The 21,784-nt window shown below is 38.9% G+C and overlaps 1 protein-coding gene across 1 annotated transcript in view; it reads right to left on the minus strand.

The window, feature by feature from the left end:
• Positions 1 to 3,335: 3,335 nt before the first annotated feature.
• Positions 3,336 to 21,784, minus strand: part of LOC127427397 (microtubule-associated protein tau-like) — a 63,941-nt gene continuing 45,492 nt past the window's right edge. Inside the window, exons 10-12 of the mRNA XM_051674992.1 lie at positions 20,301 to 20,382; positions 18,464 to 18,570; positions 3,336 to 6,765 (exon numbers count right to left, since the gene is read on the minus strand). Of these exons, the coding sequence (XP_051530952.1) occupies positions 6,568 to 6,765; positions 18,464 to 18,570; positions 20,301 to 20,382 (387 nt within the window). The 3' untranslated portion in view covers positions 3,336 to 6,567. The remainder of the gene's footprint in view (positions 6,766 to 18,463; positions 18,571 to 20,300; positions 20,383 to 21,784) is intronic.

Below are 21,784 nucleotides of genomic sequence, written 5' to 3' on the forward strand. Positions count from 1 at the left end.
GTCGCTAGCCTCAGTCGCTAGTGCGTGCCAGGAGGGTGAGGTTTAAACACTGCACAGCTATCAAGTACCAGCTGGCTACCATTACACTCACCCCCCAAACCTCACTTCCATCCGGGTAACGGCACCAGTGTCACCAGTTCCACTCGAACCACTCAGAGCGGGATTCAAAATGCCGATCCCCGGCATAGGAGTCGACGCGCTAACAAGGAGGCTATAAAGCCATGGCCTCTAGCCTCAGTCACTAGTGCCTCTCTTAAGGCCAGGAGAGTGAGGCTTACACACTGCACAGTTATCAAGTACCAGCTGGCTACCGTTACACTTGAAATGAATTAGAAGAATAGAAATATAGACTTCTTTTGTGCATTAACTGCGTGCTTGTTAAACATCAGGCATGCTTCTAGTGACGTTCTTTTTATACACATGGAAAATGAAGTTCTTGACAGGATTTGAATGTGGGCTCCGTTAAATTATAGAGAATGTAAGTATTATTAATCAAATTGATCTACTGACACAAATCATGACTGGTGATTGTATCAGATTTCAGGTTAGGCTGTGGATCGTGGGATCAGTTTTTTTTTTATTATTTATGGACGCACCAGTCGAATCTACTTTAAAATTAAATTAATTTAATGAAACCTGGAAAACTTCAACCAAGAATATTTCTAAATTGAAATTACAATTCAAACTAAACAAAAATATAATTAAAATAATGAAGTATTCAAAATAACCACCTCCCCAAATCCAAATATTTTACCCTATCCAACTTCCACCAGCCCCTTTTGCAGTGACTTAACAGATGGAAAAATACCAATACAAATTAGATAATAAATACAATTGTAAATATAAACAATAATAATTGAGAAATAAACCATGACCTCTAGAAAGTTAAGCAAAAATCTCATACATTTTTGTTTCATAAAACGGCTACAGCAGTTATTGTCAGGGACATAATTTGATGTTCCACAATATTCTCAGTTTGGACATGAACTTTATTACCACCTGCTGGTGGAATCTCCGAAATGCAAATGCCGGAGCCAATTTTAGACTTTGCGCTGAAAACAGACTTGCTTCTGAAACATCTTAGTGCAATGACCTATTTCACAGGAAAATAGTAAACTGTGCTTTTTGCCACATCATTAACATACAATACAACCAAGGTTTGTGCACACACACCCACAGACAGCGCAAACGCTCCCACCAACATTAGATGTGATGTTGTGCACGGCTGTAATTAATAGAGCCCATAGTGCTATAAATGATGGATGAGTACAGTATAGCAAGGTTGATTAACATTTGTGTCAACATGAAATTACATTTGAAAATCATTTTAGTTCTGTAGTGACTTATTTCCTAATGATACATGATATACAACAAGCAAAAAATGTAGGGTTGTCCTTTATTTGATCATTCAGGAATTGATTGGAAAGTGAAAAGTTACTGTTTCATACAAGAATAGAGCAGACCTGATGGTAGATTGCAGTTGACTGTAAAGGACTACTACTTCTCTCCTAGCAACATGAGCACACAGGAAATTTACATGTTGCTTCTGAAAGTTCATGCACCCTGACATCAACCTCATGCTGATGAATTACTGACAAGTGCCATCCCCCATCAGAAATTTTCACATCGTTTAAACCATGACCACATTTCTCTCTAGCGTACTGCTACACCTCCGAAACACGAGTTCTGGTCCAGTGGGAACTAGGAAGTAATGGTGTTCAATTGATTCAGAGATTGCATTTTCGCTCGAAAATGACATTTTTACTTCACTGACAGTTAGGTTTAGGGTTTGGGTGAGGAGGTAGAGTTAATAAAATGTTTTCCTGTTAACTATTACATCATTTACAACTGAAACTACAACTCGCTTTGTGATTAAAATTTCACAGAACTTTTGACTTCCTGTCGCCAAATTCACCAGCACAAACTTTTGAGGTGGTGTTGTGACTGGGACATGGAGGGTGAAGGTCAAGTTCTCACTTAAAAGCATCTCAATGTTTCCCACTGACAACACTTCTATTTCAAGCTTACTGTTATTATTGCCATCATTTTTATGCCATTTATTACATTAACATTAAATTAAAAAAAGGACAATAACCATCAGAAAGATTTTAGAAAAGCCGCAACAGCAACCTAAAACAATGCCTAAATGAGCTATTTGGTTATTGGTTAAAGGAATATTCCGGGTTCAATACAAGTTAAGCTCAATTGACAACATTTGTGGCATAATGATCATTACCACAAAAAATTATTTCACCTCTTCCCTCCTTTTCTTTAAAAAAGCAAAAATGGAGGTTACAGTGAGAGACTTACAATGGAAGTGAATGGGGCCAATTTATGGAGGGTTTAAAGGCAGAAATTTGAAGCGTATAATTTTATAAAAGCACTTACATGAATTCTTCTGTTAAAACTCATGTATTAATTGAGCTGTAAAGTTGTTTAAATTGTCGTTTTAGGGTTTGTTAATTACATCGTCATGGCAACGAAGTTGTAAAATTGGCTATAACTTTACATAGAAAAGGATAGTAAGTGATTTTATCACACTTAAGTCATGTTTACCCGCATATTGTTTGTCCTGTGGCTAATTTTAAAAAAAGTGAGTATTTTAACATTCAAAAATTGTTTCCCATTCACTTCCAATGTAAGTGCCTCACTAGAACCCAGATTTTGGCTTTTTTTTTTTTTTTTTTTTTTTAATGGAGGAGCAAGTCAAAATAAAGTTTTGTGGTAATCAACATTATGCCACAAATGCTGTCGATTGAGCTTAACTTGTGTTGAACCCGGAATATTCTGTTAAAACTAACCAAAACTGTGCAGCCACCTGAAAATGAATGACAGAAATGAAATTTCAGAGGTGGACAAAGCTACTATATTTGGATGAATCCATTTTATAAATGTTTTTTAAATGATGTGCACCAATGGGTTGTGCACAATAAGAGTAGTAACGAGTATTACAAGAGTAAATTGATTTTGATTTCAAGGAAAAAATACATTTCTTCTTATTGGCGGAATGTTGTCATGCACGACACGGATGGGTTAAGCTGTTGCACACAGTCTGTATTTACATTAGCGTCTCCAGTATGCAAGCTGTGATATTTTAACGGAGTTGGGGTGGCAAAGCTCATTTTTAGGGTGGCAGCTGCCACCCAGTGCCACGTCCATGTTGAAGGAACAACATTTGTGTGAAAATAATAGTTTTTTTTTTATTATTATTTATTAAAATTCATTAAAGGCCCCCTTGCCACCTTTCTTCTTTTACCCCACACAGAGATATCAAAAGTGCCCCCCTGGGGCCTTTAGACCTGTTGTACCTTAATATTGATAATAATCACATTACATTTTGTAATATCCTTTATTTCCAAATTCACATGTACATCAAGAATCATTGTAAACCAGTTATTAATAAAACACACAAGAACAAAATTGACAACCACAGTTCCCAAGCTAAAATTTACAACTGTAAAAATGGTACATGGAGTCAATGACAACAAGATGGCAAAACTGCACCCAGAACCATGTGGCATGTGCTATAGAGTGAGACACTGAAACCAAAGGACAGACTCTTCTTTTTTTCTTCCTGTCAGCTAAACTCTCAATTTCCCCCTCGTCTCACAACAGCACCACAATGGAACAACATCATGTTTCCAAAACTTTAACATACCAAAACCCACCCTAGTCAGAAAACATTCAGAAATGTGTTGCCAATCTATGTAAAACAACTCGGCATGCAGATTAAAGTGTTGCAAGCATGGTCTCTGAACTTCTCTGCTTTTTTTAAAGTCTCTTCAAGTCCTTGTAGAAACATACAGTCATTCACATACAATAAACATACATTAAATATCTTATGGTAGTTACACGGCTTCATCTCCAACACAAAGAAACAGGGGTCGTCGTCTGTGTAGTGCTTTTTTTGACTACTATCTACATACATATCCTAATAAGCATGTCAGCATTTACAGGATATACTTAAGAGACAACGCAGTATCTTGGGCTTCTTACATGAAATGCATGCAAGGAGCAATGATAGTGTGGAGTTGATCAAAGCTCATTAAACATTCTGCAATAGTGCAGTGCAAAGGGAGAGAATTTAAGCAATATAATCAGTTGAGGACATTACATCCTCATTCAAAGACGTAATACAGCTGAATAGGAAGTGTTCAAAAGATCAGAACGTTCTAACATGCATGCTTGTGATATAGTGGATTTTTTTGTGAAGAACAATACAACATATTATGAGAATACATGTGAAGGGCAATTTACAACAGACCAGAGTGTGCCTTAAAGGAATATTCCGGGTTCAGTGCAAGTTAAGCTCAATTGACAGCATTTGTGGCATAATGTTGATTACCACAAAAAATTATTTCGACTCGTCCCAAACATGGAGGTTACAGTGAGGCACTTACAATGGAAGTGAAGGGGGGCAATTTTTGGAGGGTTTAAAGGCAGAAATGTGAAGCTTATAATTTTATAAATGCATTTACATTAATTCTGTCACAACTCATGTATTATTTTAGCTTTGAAGTTGTTTAAATCGTTTTAGGGTTTACGGCATTATGTCGTCATGGCAAAAAAGTCGCAAAATTGGATATAAATGATTTTATCACACTAAAATCATGTTTACATGCATATTGTTTACGTCTTGTGGCAATACTTTTGACGTTTACGGTTTGTCCCCATTCACTTCCATTGTAAGTGCTTCACTGGAACCCAGATTTGAGCTTTTTTTTTAAAGAAAAGGAGGGACGAGTCGAAATAAATTTTTGTGATAATCAATATTATGCCACCAATGTATTGAACCCAGAATTTTCCTTTAAGGAGAACCGTTTGGCAATTCATCTCATAAATTACATCTGGCTGTCACACAAGCAATAAAAGAGAGAAATTGGCAGTTACGGATAAAATCTCAATCATTGCACCTGCCAAATATAACACATGCAACTTGTCCTTAAAAACATCTGCCATGTGCAACTTAATACATTTAGCAACAACTTAATTTAGATAATTTAGTTTTATGCAAAAAAAAAAAAAAAAAAAAAATCAATATCAATTAAATGTTTTGTTAGTTGCCAGTGTTAAAGGTGCTTTAAGCAATTTTAGCATTCTGAAGCTTTGACGTGACTGAGCCATTGAATTAGCCATGCCCCTTCATTCCAAAACCCCACCCTCCAAAGTTAATTTTGAGACCAAAACCAAGCAAAAGAGTGAAGTATAGGTCTCTGTGGAACAATAACGGGCATTTCTCAATCTGTGGGTGTTTTCAAATCATGATGGGAGTTTTTTCAACTATCCAATGAAAGTAGGGAATTTCAGTGTAGCAGGAAAATCATGTAAATGGGTTTGAAAACACCCACTGATTGGAAAAATGCTTATTTTTGTTCTGCAGAGACACAAGTCTCAAAAGAGCAGCATTGTTTGTGGCACAATAGTGCCCTCAACTGACAAACATTATGAATCATAGCCTCAATGATCGGCTTCAAATGCAACACTATGAGAACGAGCAAAATGATTGACAGTTGAAAAGCGTCAGTGTCTGCAGACACATTATTGTTTGCTGTTTACAAAGTCTACAGCTGTCACAGAGATTGGTGAGATATCTCAGGTCACATTTCATTCATATCTTTAAGGGAGTAGGAACATTTTTTGTATATTTCTCCATGAAAAAAATCGCTTACAGCACCTTTGAAAACCAAACTAAAAGTAGGAGAGGCATTTTTATTTATCACTGATGAAAATGAAAATTCAAGACTGCCAGTTGGCACAAAAATAACTGTTCATATAATAAACATCCCATATCCACAGAATAATACTGTAAGAAAAGCGTTTCTCTGTGAAGCAATCTGAATCTCATGGTTTACTGCAGAAAATATCTCAGGGGGCATCTTGGACATCTTCACATCTTGTTGAAGTGTAATCTCAGATCAATGGCACACACAAGAGCTTGAAAGAACCAAAAGGCTTCAGCTTTCAAAAGCTCTCACAAAGCTGTTCTGTAAGTCTTTTTTTCATCACTTATGCCTCACACATAATTTCAAATGAACTGCAGGGCTTTAAGTTTCTATGTCTCTGAAGACATGGTGCTCTAAGACGCTCAGATTTTCATTTTAGGTGCTTCTTAGCGACTTATTTGTGATCTTAAATCTGATTGTAACCTGATTCAACCTTAAAAAAAAAGGCTTAAATTAAAGAAAATATGTGATGTTCAACAAATACATGAATGCAATTTTGTGCTACTAAATACAGTATATCCACTTATGTCAAGGGAGCAAGATTGTAGGACAAAATATCTATATATTTTGATTCCTAAATTCCCACCAAGAACACTGACTTAAGGCGAGGGACAAGTGAACAGGCAAATCCATACATAATTCAGTTAAAACAGCTTCATTGGCCTATAAATCATACATATTACAAAACTGAACAGTGTCTGCCAGAGGTTACTTGACAATGTTTTCTGGGCCACAAAGTGACACCTTTCAGTGTTACAATGTTACCGTATCAGGCAGGTGAATGTGTGTGAATGTGTTAGGGGGTTGGGTTTTAGGGGCGTGTTTGGGTGGTGGTGTGGTCCAATCACAAGCCCTGCTTGGCCAGAGACGCAGACACCTGGTCTGCGAGGGTGGAAAGCTGCGGCGGATCTGCCATGTTGATGCTGCCGGAGGAGGAAACGGTGCTCAAGCCATGTGGCGACTCCTCTAGAGACACGATTTCTGCACCATGGTCGGTTCGCGCTTTGGCCTGCTCACGGAACATCAGTTTGTGTGACTCAATCTGGGGGGGAGCGGAAAAACATAGGAACACACATTGAACTAATGAGGAACATTTGAGGTGAACAGGGGAGTGTGCAGGGTTTATTTTGGCAAGAGTAGAAATGAAATCCTTGGACTGAGATTAAAACAGAATTCTGGACTGAAAATCAATTTGAATGGCACTAACCCCATAAACCCTATATAGTCAGACAAGATCAGAACCAAGATTGTCCCCATTCACTTCTATTATAAGTGCCTCACTGTAACTCAGATATTTGCTTTATTTGAAGAAAAGGAGTGGCAAGTCAAAATTAATTTTTGTGGTAATGAACATTATGCCACAAATGCTGTCGACTGAGCTTAATTTGTATCGAACCCAGAATATTCCTTTAATCTTTTAAAAATTTCAAATTTCCATGATCCAGTAACAGTAAGTATATCCTCAAGACATTCTTACATCTGACATTTACAATGCTTGTGATGACACCTGTTACCTGTATCTCAGTATAGGAGCCAATTTATTCCTCTTAAAATTAAAGAGATTGACTGATCAATAAAAAAATAAATAAATAAATAAATAAATGAATAATTACAAAATCAATAAATGAATGAAATCTGATAGTCGAGAGTTGGAATCCAGGGTGTGCTGAGTGACTCCAGCCAGGTCTCCTAAGCAACCAAATTGGCCCAGTTGATAGGGAGGGTAGAGTCACATGGGGTAACCTCCTCGTGGTCACGATTAGTGGTTCTTGCTCTCAATGGGGCACGTGGTAATTTGTGCGTGGATCACGGAGAAAAGCATGAGCCTCCACATTCTGTGAGTCTCCACGGTGTCATGCACAACGAGCCACGTGATAATATGGATTGACAGTCTCAGAAGCAGAGGCAACTGAGACTTGTCCTCCGCCACCCGGATTGAGGTGAGTAACCGAATTAGGCATTCCAAATTGTGGAGAAAAGGGATAAAAATATTTTTTTTTTTTAAAAAGAATTAAATGTGAAAGCTGGTGTATGACGAGATACAAAATCAATTACATAAAATAAATTTTATGACACCAAAAAATGAATAAACATTCATAAGAATGTCTATACATATACAATTTAGCAATTCATAAATATAATTAAACTCAATATAGCCCATATTGTGATAAAATGATAGATATGTTTTACCCGTTTGAAATGTTTTTTTTCCCCCTCCATAAAGTGCCAGGAGGTGGCACCAAAGATACTTTTTACAGCAAAACATTTCATAAATATTACAAGGAATGTCATTGTGCAAGCAAAATGCACTTCATTTTCACCTTCTGAAAGGTGTATTTAAATTAAAATTTTTTGTCATTTTTATTATTTTTTAATCGCTTAATTTACGCTGATTACCGACTCATCTATTACTTTATTGTTCCATTAATTAATTCCAGTTTTGTCAATGGATTTTCAGTTGTTTAACTGATTTCTGAATGGCACAGATGGGTCCCCATATTTGAGTACTCTCCCTCTTCAAAATAAAAAAAGTTTATGTTAATGTATTTACATTAGGTTAATAGACATTAACATATGGCTGAAGGAATAGTTCATAAAAAAATGTAAATTCTGTAATCATTTACTTACCCTCATGTTGTTCCAAACCTGTATGAATTTCTTTTCTATATGGAACACTAAGGATGTCATGATTATTAAATCTGGCTGACAATTAATTGTCTAAAAAATTGTGATTATGACTAATGATTAATAATGATTAATTGTCTGTTTTAGGGCTTTAACGATTATGAAGATTAATTGTCATACAAATTGTCATACATTTGCCATAGGTGTGTGTGCTTTATAAACCTTAAGAAGTAATTTATTCATATTTAACTTTTACATGATTTCTTTTAAGGCTTTAAAAACATATGAATGACATTAAAAAATTATATTTTAAATATCCAAATATTTAAAAATATTCATTAATACTTAATAAAAATCTGTCTCTTTTAGTCTAGGTCCATTTTGCATTTACACTGTTGTTGTTGGAACCCAGCACACCTGAATAGCTATTTATTAATTATTATATTATTATTATAAATATTCTATTCTATTATAGTAAAATATTTCTGTACAACATTCTTCACTTTCACACATTATTTTAAGGCTCAGTATCCGATTAAATCCATGAGCCCTTATTTCACGTGAAGAAATACCTTTTAGATGCTGTGTTTCTTCATTCTATCATCTCCTTAGAAATAGAGTAAGCGGGAGTGACACATGGCTCATCTGTATCACTGCATGTCATTAACACTGCGAGTATGAAACCACAAAGACAAATAACATTTGCCATTACACAATCATTAAATTAAAGTGAAACCGGAGTGCATTGCTTTCACCATAATGCTCATTTATATGTTCGCGGGAGATTGGCACACAAACCTCCGCAGATGGCGCATGCATCACATCTGTTCAAGCCTGGTTCAGAAGTGCTTAATCTTCACAGGTTCTTCAGGAGCTGCACTATTAAATGAGGCACTTAAATGCACCGTTCATTCCCTTATTTGGACAGTAAAATGTGATTGGAATTTAAAGTGCACAATAATCGTGGTTATCTCAAATAACTGCAGTTAGATCAAATACTCATAATCAGACGATTATTTAATAATCGTGACAGTCCAACGGAACAGAAAAGGAGAAATTTTGAAGAATGCCCCGGTCCCTTTTTTCTGATTAAACATTTTTTATTGATTCGTAGATATAACACAGAAAAACAGAACATATATACATTGAATCAACATTTAACCCCCACTATTACCCCTCCCCCTCCTCAATCACCAACACCACCCTGACCCCCAACGAACACCCCTGTGGTCACACATAAGAATACACACACACACACACACACACACACACACACACACTAAATATATGATATATATATATATATATATATATATATATATATATATATATATATATATATATATATATATATATATATATATATATATACACTATATTGCCAAAAGTATTCGCTTACCCATCCAAATAATTGAATTCAGGTGTTCCAATCACTTCCATGGCCACAGGTGTATAAAATGAAGCACCTAGGCATGCAGACTGCTTCTACAAACATTTGTGAAAGAATGGGCCACTCTCAGGAGCTCAGTGAATTCCAGCGTGGTACTGTGATAGGATGCCACCTGTGCAACAAGTCCAGTCGTGAAATTTCCTCGCTACTAAATATTCCGCAGTCAACTGTCAGTGGTTTTATAACAAAGTGGAAGCGATTGGGAATGACAGCAACTCAGCCACGAAGTGGGGTCAGCGGATGTTGAGGCGCATAGTGCGCAGAGGTCGCCAACTTTCTGCAGTCAATCGCTACAGACCTCCAAAGTTCATGTGGCCTTCAGATTAGCTCAAGAACAGTGCATAGAGAGCTTCATGGAATGGGTTTCCATGGCCGAGCAGCTGCATCCAAGCCATACATCACCAAGTGCAATGCAAAGCGTCGGATGCAGTGGTGTAAAGCATGCCGCCACTGGACTCTAGAGCAGTGGAGACGCGTTCTCTGGAGTGACGAATCACGCTTCTCCATCTGGCAATCTGATGGACGAGTCTGGGTTTGGCGGTTGCCAGGAGAACGGTACTTGTCTGACTGCATTGTGCCAACTGTGAAGTTTGGTGGAGGGGGATTATGGTGTGGGGTTGTTTTTCAGGAGCTGGGCTTGGCCCCTTAGTTCCAGTGAAAGGAACTCTGAATGCTTCAGCATACCAAGAGATTTTGGACAATTCCATGCTCCCAACTTTGTGGGAACAGTTTGGGGATGGCCCCTTCCTGTTCCAACATGACTGCGCACCAGTGCACAAAGCAAGGTCCATAAAGACATGGATGAGCGAGTTTGGTGTGGAAGAACTTGACTGGCCTGCACAGAGTCCTGACCTCAACCCGATTGAGCAACTTTGGGATGAATTAGAGCGAAGACTGCGAGCCAGGCCTTCTCGTCCAACATCAGTGTCTGACCTCACAAATGCGCTTCTGGAAGAATGGTCAAAAATTCCCATAAACACACTCCAAAACCTTGTGGAAAGCCTTCCCAGAATAGTTGAAGCTGTTATAGCTGCAAAGGGTGGGCCGACGTCATATTAAACCCTATGGATTAAGAATGGGATGTGACTTAAGTTCATATGCGTTTAAAGGCAGGTGAGCGAATACTTTTGGCAATATAGTGTATATATAATAATCATACACATCCAAAACTATACTTCTCGTTCTACAGCCCCTCCCTGAGAGTCCCCCAAAAACGCTAAATAACTGCCCCATTTCATATCAAACAAATCCCAAATCCCCAGCCTTCTACATAACACCTCCTCGAAAGCTGCCACCCTCCCCATCTCCGCACACCACTCCCGAAATGAGGGCACTCCAGCTGACATCCATCCCCTTAAGATAAGCTGTCTGCCTATCATAACACTGGTCAGAACCCATTTTTTGTGTTTATCCCCCATATTGATGACTGCCCCATTGCCCAAAATACAGAGTCTGGGGCAAAATGAAATTTGAGTGCCCAATACATCACACATAAAACTCTGAACCTTCAAACTAAATTCTTGGATCTTAACACACCACCAAAATTTGTCTTCATCTTCTGATTGGCATTGCCAGCAGGTGGGTGTGTCTTTAAGACCAAGCCTATACAATCTAGAGGGGGTCCAATTGAATCTATGTAAAATCTTGAATTGCATAAGGCGCACCCTTGCATCTCTAGATACAGACTTGACATTTTTTAGAATCCTAGCCCACACTTCCTCCACCAATACCAAGTTTAAATCTTTCTCCCATAATCTCTTGATAGAAGTTAAAGCTCCAACCTCCAGACTCTGAATTAGCAGGGAGTAATACACTGATGCTTTATGACCTTTTCCACAAGCAGTAATCACCTCTCCCAGAGTATCTGCCGCCAAAAATAGTACAGAGCAGGTGGCGCAGCTGTAAATATCTAAAGAACTGAGATCTGGGAATCCCAAAATGTTAAACCAAATTTTCAAAGGATCTCAACACTCCACTCTCATATAGGTCACCGAGAATATTACCCTCCCTCACAATCCACTCTGACCAGCAGAAAGGGGACATAATTTGGGGTTCAGCCATATGCTTGAGGCAACATTTAAATAAATGTCCGAATTAAACACTCCGGACACTTTTGTCCATACCGAGTGCAAATGCGAGATAACGGGGTGTAATTTAACTTCTCCGTTTAGTCTGATAGAAACGCTTTGCAATAGCAAAATAGGGGCAAGAACTTCTTGTTCAATACAAAACCAGGGAGGGGCTTTCTCAGGTGGAAGCAACCAATGAGCCAAATGTCTGAGACCGAATGCATAATAATAAAAAAAAATCTTGGGTAGGCCTAGCCCACCTTTGTCAATTGGATTATGTAATTTATTGAAATGTAATTTGGGACGCTTACTATTCCAAATGAAGGACTTCGCTATGCTATCAAATTGCTTGAAATAAGAGAGGGGGACATCTTCAGGGAGAGATTGTAGCAGGTAGTTGAATTTTGAAATACAATTCATTTTAATAACATTAACCTTCCCAATCATCGATAAATGTAATGAAGCCCACCTGCCCACATTGCTCAAAAACTTTTTTATTAAGGGGTCAAAATTAATTAAACTAAATCATACAAATTTGCTGGGAATAAAATGCCCTGTTTGGGCCACTGGAAGACGCCCGGCTGAAAAGCCATCGCTGGGCAGTACGCTGTCAGAGCCAAAGCTTCGGATTTAGACCAATTGACTCTGTATCCTGGGAACTTAGAAAAGGAATTAATAATTCTGTGGAGGCAAGGCATAGATCTAGTGGGGTCGGAGACAAATAATAAAATATCATCTGGGTAAAGCAAAAGTTTATGCATCATACCTCCTGCCACCTCCCCTGGAAAATCATCTTCCTTTCTTATCATGGCTGCTAATGGTTCCAGGGCAAGACAGAACAATAATGGGGAAAGAGAGCAACCCTGCCGAGTGTCCCTCTCCAGAGTAAAATAATCTGAAATTAATCCATTTGTTTGTACTGCCGCTACCGGGTGTCTATAAAGTAACTTAATCAATCCAATAAAAGTATTCCCAAACCCGTATATTTCCGAAATCTTAAAAAGATAATCCCATTCTACCATATCAAATGCCTTGTCGGCATCACGTGAGATGGCAATGACCAGAGTCTGATCATTCGCCACTGAACACATGATACTGATGAAATGCCTAATGTTATCAGAAGAGCTGCGGCCTGAATAAACCCCACCTGATCTATATGTATAAGAGATGTCATAACTTTACTTAATCGGTTAGCCAGAATTTTTGACAATATTTTTACGTCTAGCTGGATCAGGGAAATTGGACAGTAACTCTTACACTCGCTTGGATCTTTGTCCTTTTTAAGAATCAGACTGATCCGGGCTTGTGTCATAGTTGGAGGAAGCTTTCCATTCTTTAATGATTCCGTATAAACTTCTAACAAAAGTGGAGCCAGTTCTGTAGCACAAGATCTAAAAAATTCTGTGGCAAAGCCGTGTGACCCGGAGCCTTGCCTGTAGGCAAGGCCTTAATTACATCGCCAAGCTCCTCCAAGTTTATCTCAGAATCAAGATAATTTTTTTGCTCCGTCATCAGTTTAGGGAGTTCTAATGGTTCCACAAAGTTTCTAATATCTTCATCAGTAGACGAAGATGTGGAACTATTGAGATCAAGATAGAATTCTTTAAAAGCATTATTAATATCAATGGCTTAGGTAAATATTTTATCACCAGCAGATTTCACTGAGGGAATGGTAGAAAAAGACTCTCTCTGCATTATATATCTAGCAAAAAGCTTCCCTGCTTTTTCCCCTGACTCAAAGTATGGTTGTCTTGCCCTGAATAGCCAAAACTCCACCTTCCGCGACAAAATAGTATTATATCTGTATTTCAATCGGGTCAATTCTCTGAGGCCATCAGCACTTTTAATATTCCCTTCTAAATCTACGAGTGCTACGTGCTTTGGATTTTTTGATGAATGAGGCATACTGTATGATCCGGCCCCTAAGAACCGCCTTAAGTGCCTCCCAAGCCATGCCCACAAAGGACACTGAGGACCAGTTGGTCTCCATATAAACATTGATTTCAGCCTTTAACATTTGTTGGAATTTTGCAAAAGGGATACATTAAAGCGCCAACTATATGATTTATTTTTCTCCATATGTGGCAACACCTATAAACACACCAGGGCGTGATCTGAGACTAAGATGTTTCCAATTGAGTGATCAACAACAGATGAAATGAGGATAGATATAATCTTATGGACTGATTAAAAAAATCTATAGTCCATACCAGATGGGTTCAAAAGTCTCCAAATATCTGTAAGACCAAGATTTTTACACATCCTGTGAAACGTCAATGTTGCTCTAGGGGGCTTACACACTTTTGCTTCACTATGATCAAGGACTGAGTCCATCAATAGATTAAAGTCTCCTCCCAATATTATATCATGAGGGGTGCCAGCGGCTTGCAATATCCCTTCAAGGTCTATAAAAAAGCCCTGATCATCAGCGTTAGGTGCATAAATATTAGCCAAAATCAACCTTTGCCCCTGAATTTCTGCTAAAACAAGAATGACTCTTCCTAATTTATCTTTAATCTGTTTTAGACATTTGAATCGTAGATGCTTACTTAGTGTAATGACTCCCCTACTCTTACTTGAGCCAGCACTAAAGAAAACATATCCACCACATATCTTCCCAAATTTTTCAACTTCCTGCGGGGAAAGATGTGTTTCTTGAAGAAACACTATATGATATTTCTTACGTTTAAGAAAATAAATAACCCCTTTTTATGGGGTGCCCCAACCCATTCACATTCCACGTGGAGAGAGACAATCCACTCATATTAACATTTGACATTTTGACATATTAGAAAAAATAGATTGTGTGTCAAAAATAAAATGATAAAGACCACATTCCAAAATTAGTGCATCAATCAAATCCCAAACTTCCCCCCGAACCAAACAAACAGAAAAAAGAAAAACGTGCGCATTAACCCTGTGCATGACAGCTCCAACTGGCGTCTATAAGATAATCTATAAAACAAACTCCAGCCAATAGGTGGAATAAACACACAGAACATGTAGATTCATCCACATAACTGTCCCGAAGGTGTGTTCCTCCAAAAACAAGCTCCAGCTGCTTGCGGAACCAGCAAAAAAAAAAAAAAAAAAGCCATTCAGTTTCCTCAGGCTGTCAAACGAATGTTCAGTGAGCCGGCCCATTCGACTGCTACATGAGTGCAACAAATGACCCAATCACTCCAATGTCCTGCAACAAATGCTCCACAAAAAAAACTCCAACCAATAGGAGGCATAAGCACAAAGAACGTGCAGATTCATCCACAACACTGTCCCGAAGGAGTGCTACTACACAAAGCAACTCCAGCCGCTAGGCGGAACCAGCACAAGAAGAAACAAAAAAGGCGCTCAATTTCCTCGGACAGTCAAGTGAATGTTCAGTGAGTCAGGCTAACTTGGCTGCAACGTGAGTACCACAAAATAACTTAATCAGTCCATTGACTTTATGAAGGACATGGCTTGCTGGGGACATGTAAATATTTTGCGGACATCCTTAGCATCTATTCTCAATTTGGCCGGGAACATCAGTGCAAAAGCTACCTTCCGTTGATGTAAGAGTTTCTTGCATTCCTTGAATCGATCACGTTTCTCTCGTTGAATTTGCAAAGTCTGGGAACAAGGAAATGCTGTGGTTCTTCCAAGAAAGCCTTCCTTTACTCCTTGCCTCGCGTAACACGAGATCTTTATCGGATGATCTCAGAAATTTGGCCAGAATTGATCGGGGCCTGTCTCCCTCAGTGGATCGCCGAGCCAGAACCCTGTGAGCTCGCTCGATTTCCAGCTTATGGCCTGTTATGTCGAGCAGATTCGGAAAGAGCCCGTCCAGGAATTTCTTCGTCCTCAGGAATTCCAACAATTCGGACGTTATTCCGCTGGTTACGGTTCACCAAATTTTCCAGCTTCTCCCAGACATGCTCCAAATCCACCTTGGTCACTAGTGGATTAGCAGCAAATTCCCTCTCCGATGACTCCAGATAATCGATCCGTTTCTCGACATCCCCCACTCTTAATGCTCAGGGGCTTCAGCTTGAGCACATAAGTGTTTTTTAATGTCTCCAGAGCCCGAGGACTTTGAATTCTTTGACATATTGTCTTACTAAAACAGTTAAGAATCAGGGTGTATTGAATCTCACCAGTTTATGACACAAAAAGTATTAAAACTAGCTAAGTGCGCAGAGCTCACCTTTCACACATCCGAACTTTGCATGGTGCCACGCGACTCCCCCCGGTCCCTTTTTTCAATACAATAGTAGTGGACAGTGACATCCACTGCGTGCTCAAGTGGGTGCATGAGAGAAGCTCTTTCACACTACCTCGCACTTAATCCTCACGCGTTTAGTCCTGTGCTGCACTTCTGTAAAGTTCTCACATGAACGAGCTTCCCTCATTGACTCTCATGAATGTGCAACGTACAGCACGATTTTCACTGAATAATGACTTAAATTTGGGGTTTTTCTCACCAAAACTTATGCCTAAAAAAGACTTTAAAATATATATTATATTCATGACATGAAAAGTATTTTATAATATTTTTGTGTCCTTTTTAAGCTTTAAAGTGATTCACTATCAAATGCCATTGTATATATAAAAGGGACTGTGACATTCTTCAACATTTCTCATTTTGTGTTCCACAGAAGATAGAAAGTCAAATGGGTTTGGAACAACTTGAGGGTGAGTAAATGATGACAGAATTTTCAGTTTTGGGTGAACTATTCCTTTAATGTCTCCATTTATTTCAGGCAACTGGTTGAATACTTACTGGAGTCTTCAATCTTTATCTGGGGGTTGCTGAGGAGGATGGGCTCTGGGGACAGACTGGCAGATGAGAGGGTGGGGGTATCTGAGGGGTCTGGGGTGAGGAAGCCCTCGTCTTGGGGTGTGTCTGCCCCTCTCCCCTTCTCTTTCTAGAGAGCGACCCAGGGTGGCCGATGGGTGGTGAAATGAACATCATGGTCAACCAAAACATAAAGCAACACAAAATGATGTGGGATCAACATAAAGATAAAAAATAAAAAAAAGGAACATGATGGCAACACAAATGTAAATAAAAATCAAGTGTTCAATTTTTCAACGATTAAATCTGTTGATTCCCAGAAGTGTATGGTGTGTTCAAAACATTGCTCTATTTGTTTTTGAAACCCAATCAGCCTGACAGAGCAACGCTGACTCAACCAGTGGTGTAACTTTGGGGCAGGACTTTCTGCAGATGCAAAGAGTGATCGAGAAACCTGTTTGAAAACAGCTAATATTTGTCCAATTCTGTTTGCCGCCACTAGTAGTGCAGAAATTACACACTTCACCTTAAGGGATAGTTATACACCGATCAGCCACAACATTAATACCACCTGCCTAATATTGTGTAGGTCCCCCTCGTGCCACCAAATCAGCACCAATCCACGCAATGTATTGTTCTCACCACAACTGTACAGAACGGATATTTGAGTTACCGTAGACTTTGTCAATTCGAACCAGTCTGGCCATTCTCTGTTGACCTCTCTTTTCAACAAGGCATTTCCAGCCACAGAACTGCTGCTCAATGGATGTTTTTTGTTTTTTGCACCATTCTGAGTAAATTCTAGAGACTGTTGTGCGTGAAAATCCCAGGAGATCAGCAGTTACAGAAACACTCAAACCAGTCCATCTGGCACCAACAATCATGCCACGGTCCAAATCACTGAGAGCAATTTTTTTCCCCATTCTGATGGTAGATGTGAACATTAACTGAAGCTCTTGACCCATATCTGCATGATTTTATGCACTGCAGCCACATGATTGGCTGATTAGATAATCGCATGGATGATTGTTGGTGCCAGACGGGCTGGTTTGAGTATTTCTGTAACTGCTGATCTTCTGGGATTTTCCCTAGAATGTAGTCCGAATGGTGCCAAAAACAAAAAACATCTAGTGAGTGGCAGTTCTGTGGACATAAATGCCTTGTTGATGAGAATGGCCAGACTGGTTCGAACTGACAAAGTCTACGGTAACTCAGATAACCACTCTGTACAATTGTGCAGAGAAGAATATAATCTCAGAATGCTATTCTGAGATGCGGGTTGGCACTGTTTTGGCAGCATGAGGGGGGCCTACACAATATTAGTCAGGTGTAGTTGTGTAGGAAATAAATGCATGCAGTAAATTTGTAGTTTGCAGTGTATGAGTTTATATGAATATATCAGATGATAATAGAATAATGGGGTCAATTGATTGTGGAGAATTTTGCAGAATGAAGTAAACATAGCAGATGGAGATAAAAGTAGCAAAAAGAAAGTAGTGCCAGGAAGAAAATGGTTGAAAGAGGTAAAGGGGAAGGTGATTTTTTTTCTATCTGTTATTTGTGTGTTGCATGGATGTCAACATGCATTTATGAACTCTTTGCCAACCTAGGCAACATTTCCAAATGCAAAGGCTATTCCAAACAGTAACCAGCAAAATTACCTATGTAAACCCAGTGGACTTGAGACAGATTTACACTGACATAGTTTTAAAATGATAATGATTTATAAACTTTTAGCTTTATCTTTTGGGTGTGGTGAGAACAGCAGAAGTGACGAATAAATGATTTTGCATCAGCTGAAGTCATGTTTTTTTTGGCTTACCCTCCTGGCGCCTCCTCCAGCCACATGTTTGATGTTGTCCAGTGAGCCGACCTTTGACTGAGCCTTGAAATCAAGCTTCTCTGACCTGATCTCAATGTTTCCTCCACCTTGAAAAGGCAGGTTACATTTCTCATGACTAAACGGATGATTATTTACAGGCATTCAAAATGTGACTTCAGCCACAACTTGAGCAATGTATTTTTTTTCTTTGGAATATACAGGTGCATCTCAATAAATTAGAATGTTGTGGAAAAGTTCATTTATTTCAGTAATTCAACTCAAATTGTGAAACTCGTGTATTAAATAAATTCAGTGCACACAGACTGAAGTAGTTTAAGTCTTTGGTTCTTTTAATTGTGATGATTTTGGCTCACATTTAACAAAAACCCACCAATTCACTATCTCAAAAAATTAGAATATGGTGACATGCCAATCAGCTAATCAACTCAAAACACCTGCAAAGGTTTCCTGAGCCTTCAAAATGGTCTCTCAGTTTGGTTCACTAGGCTACACAATCATGGGGAAGACTGCTGATCTGACAGTTGTCCAGAAGACAATCATTGACACCCTTCACAAGGAGGGTAAGCCACAAACATTCATTGCCAAAGAAGCTGGCTGTTCACAGAGTGCTGTATCCAAGCATGTTAACAGAAAGTTGAGTGGAAGGAAAAAGTGTGGAAGAAAAAGATGCACAACCAACCAAGAGAACCGCAGCCTTATGATTGTCAAGCAAAATCGATTCAAGAATTTGGGTGAACTTCACAAGGAATGGACTGAGGCTGGGGTCAAGGCATCAAGAGCCACCACACACAGACATGTCAAGGAATTTGGCTACAGTTGTCGTATTCCTCTTGTTAAGCCACTCCTGAACCACAGACAACGTCAGAGGCGTCTTACCTGGGCTAAGGAGAAGAAGAACTGGACTGTTGCCCAGTGTTCCAAAGTCCTCTTTTCAGATGAGAGCAAGTTTTGTATTTCATTTGGAAACCAAGGTCCTAGAGTCTGGAGGAAGGGTGGAGAAGCTCATAGCCCAAGTTGCTTGAAGTCCAGTGTTAAGTTTCCACAGTCTGTGATGATTTGGGGTGCAGTGTCATCTGCTGGTGTTGGTCCATTGTGTTTTTTGAAAACCAAAGTCACTGCACCCGTTTACCAAGAAATTTTGGAGCACTTCATGCTTCCTTCTGCTGACCAGCTTTTTAAAGATGCTGATTTCATTTTCCAGCAGGATTTGGCACCTGCCCACACTGCCAAAAGCACCAAAAGTTGGTTAAATTACCATGGTGTTGGTGTGCTTGACTGGCCAGCAAACTCACCAGACCTGAACCCCATAGAGAATCTATGGGGTATTGTCAAGAGGAAAATGAGAAACAAGAGACCAAAAAATGCAGATGAGCTGAAGGCCACTGTCAAAGAAACCTGGGCTTCCATACCACCTCAGCAGTGCCACAAACTGATCACCTCCATACCACGCCGAATTGAGGCAGTAATTAAAGCAAAAGGAGCCCCTACCAAGTATTGAGTACATAGACAGTAAAGGAACATACTTTCCAGAAGGCCAACAATTCACTAAAAATGTTTTTTTTATTGGTCTTATGATGTATTCTAATTTTTTGAGATAGTGAATTGGTGGGTTTTTGTTAAATGTGAGCCAAAATCATCACAATTAAAAGAACCAAAGACTTAAACTACTTCAGTCTGTGTGCACTGAATATATTTAATACACGAGTTTCACAATTTGAGTTGAATTACTGAAATAAATGAACTTTTCCACGACATTCTAATTTATTGAGATGCACCTGTAAAGTCTGAAATGGATTTAATGGATGTGCACGGTTACCTGGTTTGTGGCGAATGTTGTCTTTTGATCCGCACTTTGACTGCACGTTGCTCAGGTCAATCTTTTTGTGGAGGATTTGGACCTACACAAGCCAAAGAAACTAGTTAATACTCATTTAGGCAACTGGTTACAGGATTGTAATTGTACAAGAAAACTGTAATTCCAATCTGTTAGAAAAGCAATAGCACACAAAGGCAACATCCATGCTAATACGTTTTCATTGGAAAAGGCATTACATTTTCTATGTTTACGTCTCACATACACAATAAAACAGCGTTTTCCTCGTTTACGTCTCACGTACACAATAAAACAGTGTTTTCCTCCACGAAAAATTAAGCATTTAGAAAATGCTCTCCATAACTGCTTACTTTGGAAAACAATGACTTTAGGAAACTGAAAACAGAGGTTTCAAACTTAAAGGGATAGTTCACCCAAAAATGAAAATTCACTCATGATTTACTCACCCTCATGCCATCCCAAATGTGAATGACTTTCTTTCTTCTGCAGAACACAAAATAATATTTTTAGAATATTTCAGCTCTGTAGGTCCATACAATGCAACTAAATTGGTGCCAAATTTTTTAATCCCCAAAATGTACATATAGCCATCATAAAAATAGTCCATACAATTTCAGTGGTCTAATTAATGTCTTCTGAAGCGAAATTTTAGGTGTGTGTAAGGAATAGATAAATATTTACAATTTTTCTTACTAAAAATGTTCACCGGCCAGCTCGTTGACGAGGGTGGAGTTCAAACTGCCTCTCGTGTGGCGTAAGCGTGTAAGCCTCCTCTGCATAGATATTCATATGTAGATACCTTATTAGCAGCTGTTTCTATGGACCACGATACTGTTTTCACACAAAAGCATTTTATGCAGCGGTCTGAGCAAGGAGCTCAGTCTGAGGCATTTCCTCCATTCACCTGCATTCAAACTGATTCAAATAGCTCTCCTTGTTGACCGTTCCAAGATGGCGCCACAGTTGACATATCCAAACCAGCCGAATGAGGCATCTATGTATGAATGTCTATGCTCCTCTGTTGTAAACAACACTGCGCTTCCATATTTTTTCGAATATCACGTGTCATTTCTCTGGAGTCGTATGGATTACTTTTATGATGGCAATATGGGCTTTTTGGAGCTTCAAAAATTTGGCACCCATTCAGTTACATTTTATGGACCAACAGAGCTGAAATATTCTTACAAAAATCTTCATTTGTGTTCTGAAAAAGAAACAAAGTCATACACATCTGGGATGGCATGAGGGTGAGTAAATTATGAGAGAATTTTCATTTTTGTGTGAACTAAACCTTTAAAATCTGAACAGTCTGAAGGTCTGTACCAAGTTTGGTGGATATAGCTTGAAAGCTCTAGGAGGAGTTAAAGTTGATAATAGACATGGACTAAAAGCAACAAAACTCCCATTTTGATATCATAGAGTCTTTAAGTGCTCATCGATTCTAAACAATTTTATCACTTTTTCGG

Source organism: Myxocyprinus asiaticus, chromosome 36 (genome assembly GCF_019703515.2).
Source record: "Myxocyprinus asiaticus isolate MX2 ecotype Aquarium Trade chromosome 36, UBuf_Myxa_2, whole genome shotgun sequence".
Classification (NCBI taxonomy): domain Eukaryota; kingdom Metazoa; phylum Chordata; class Actinopteri; order Cypriniformes; family Catostomidae; genus Myxocyprinus; species Myxocyprinus asiaticus.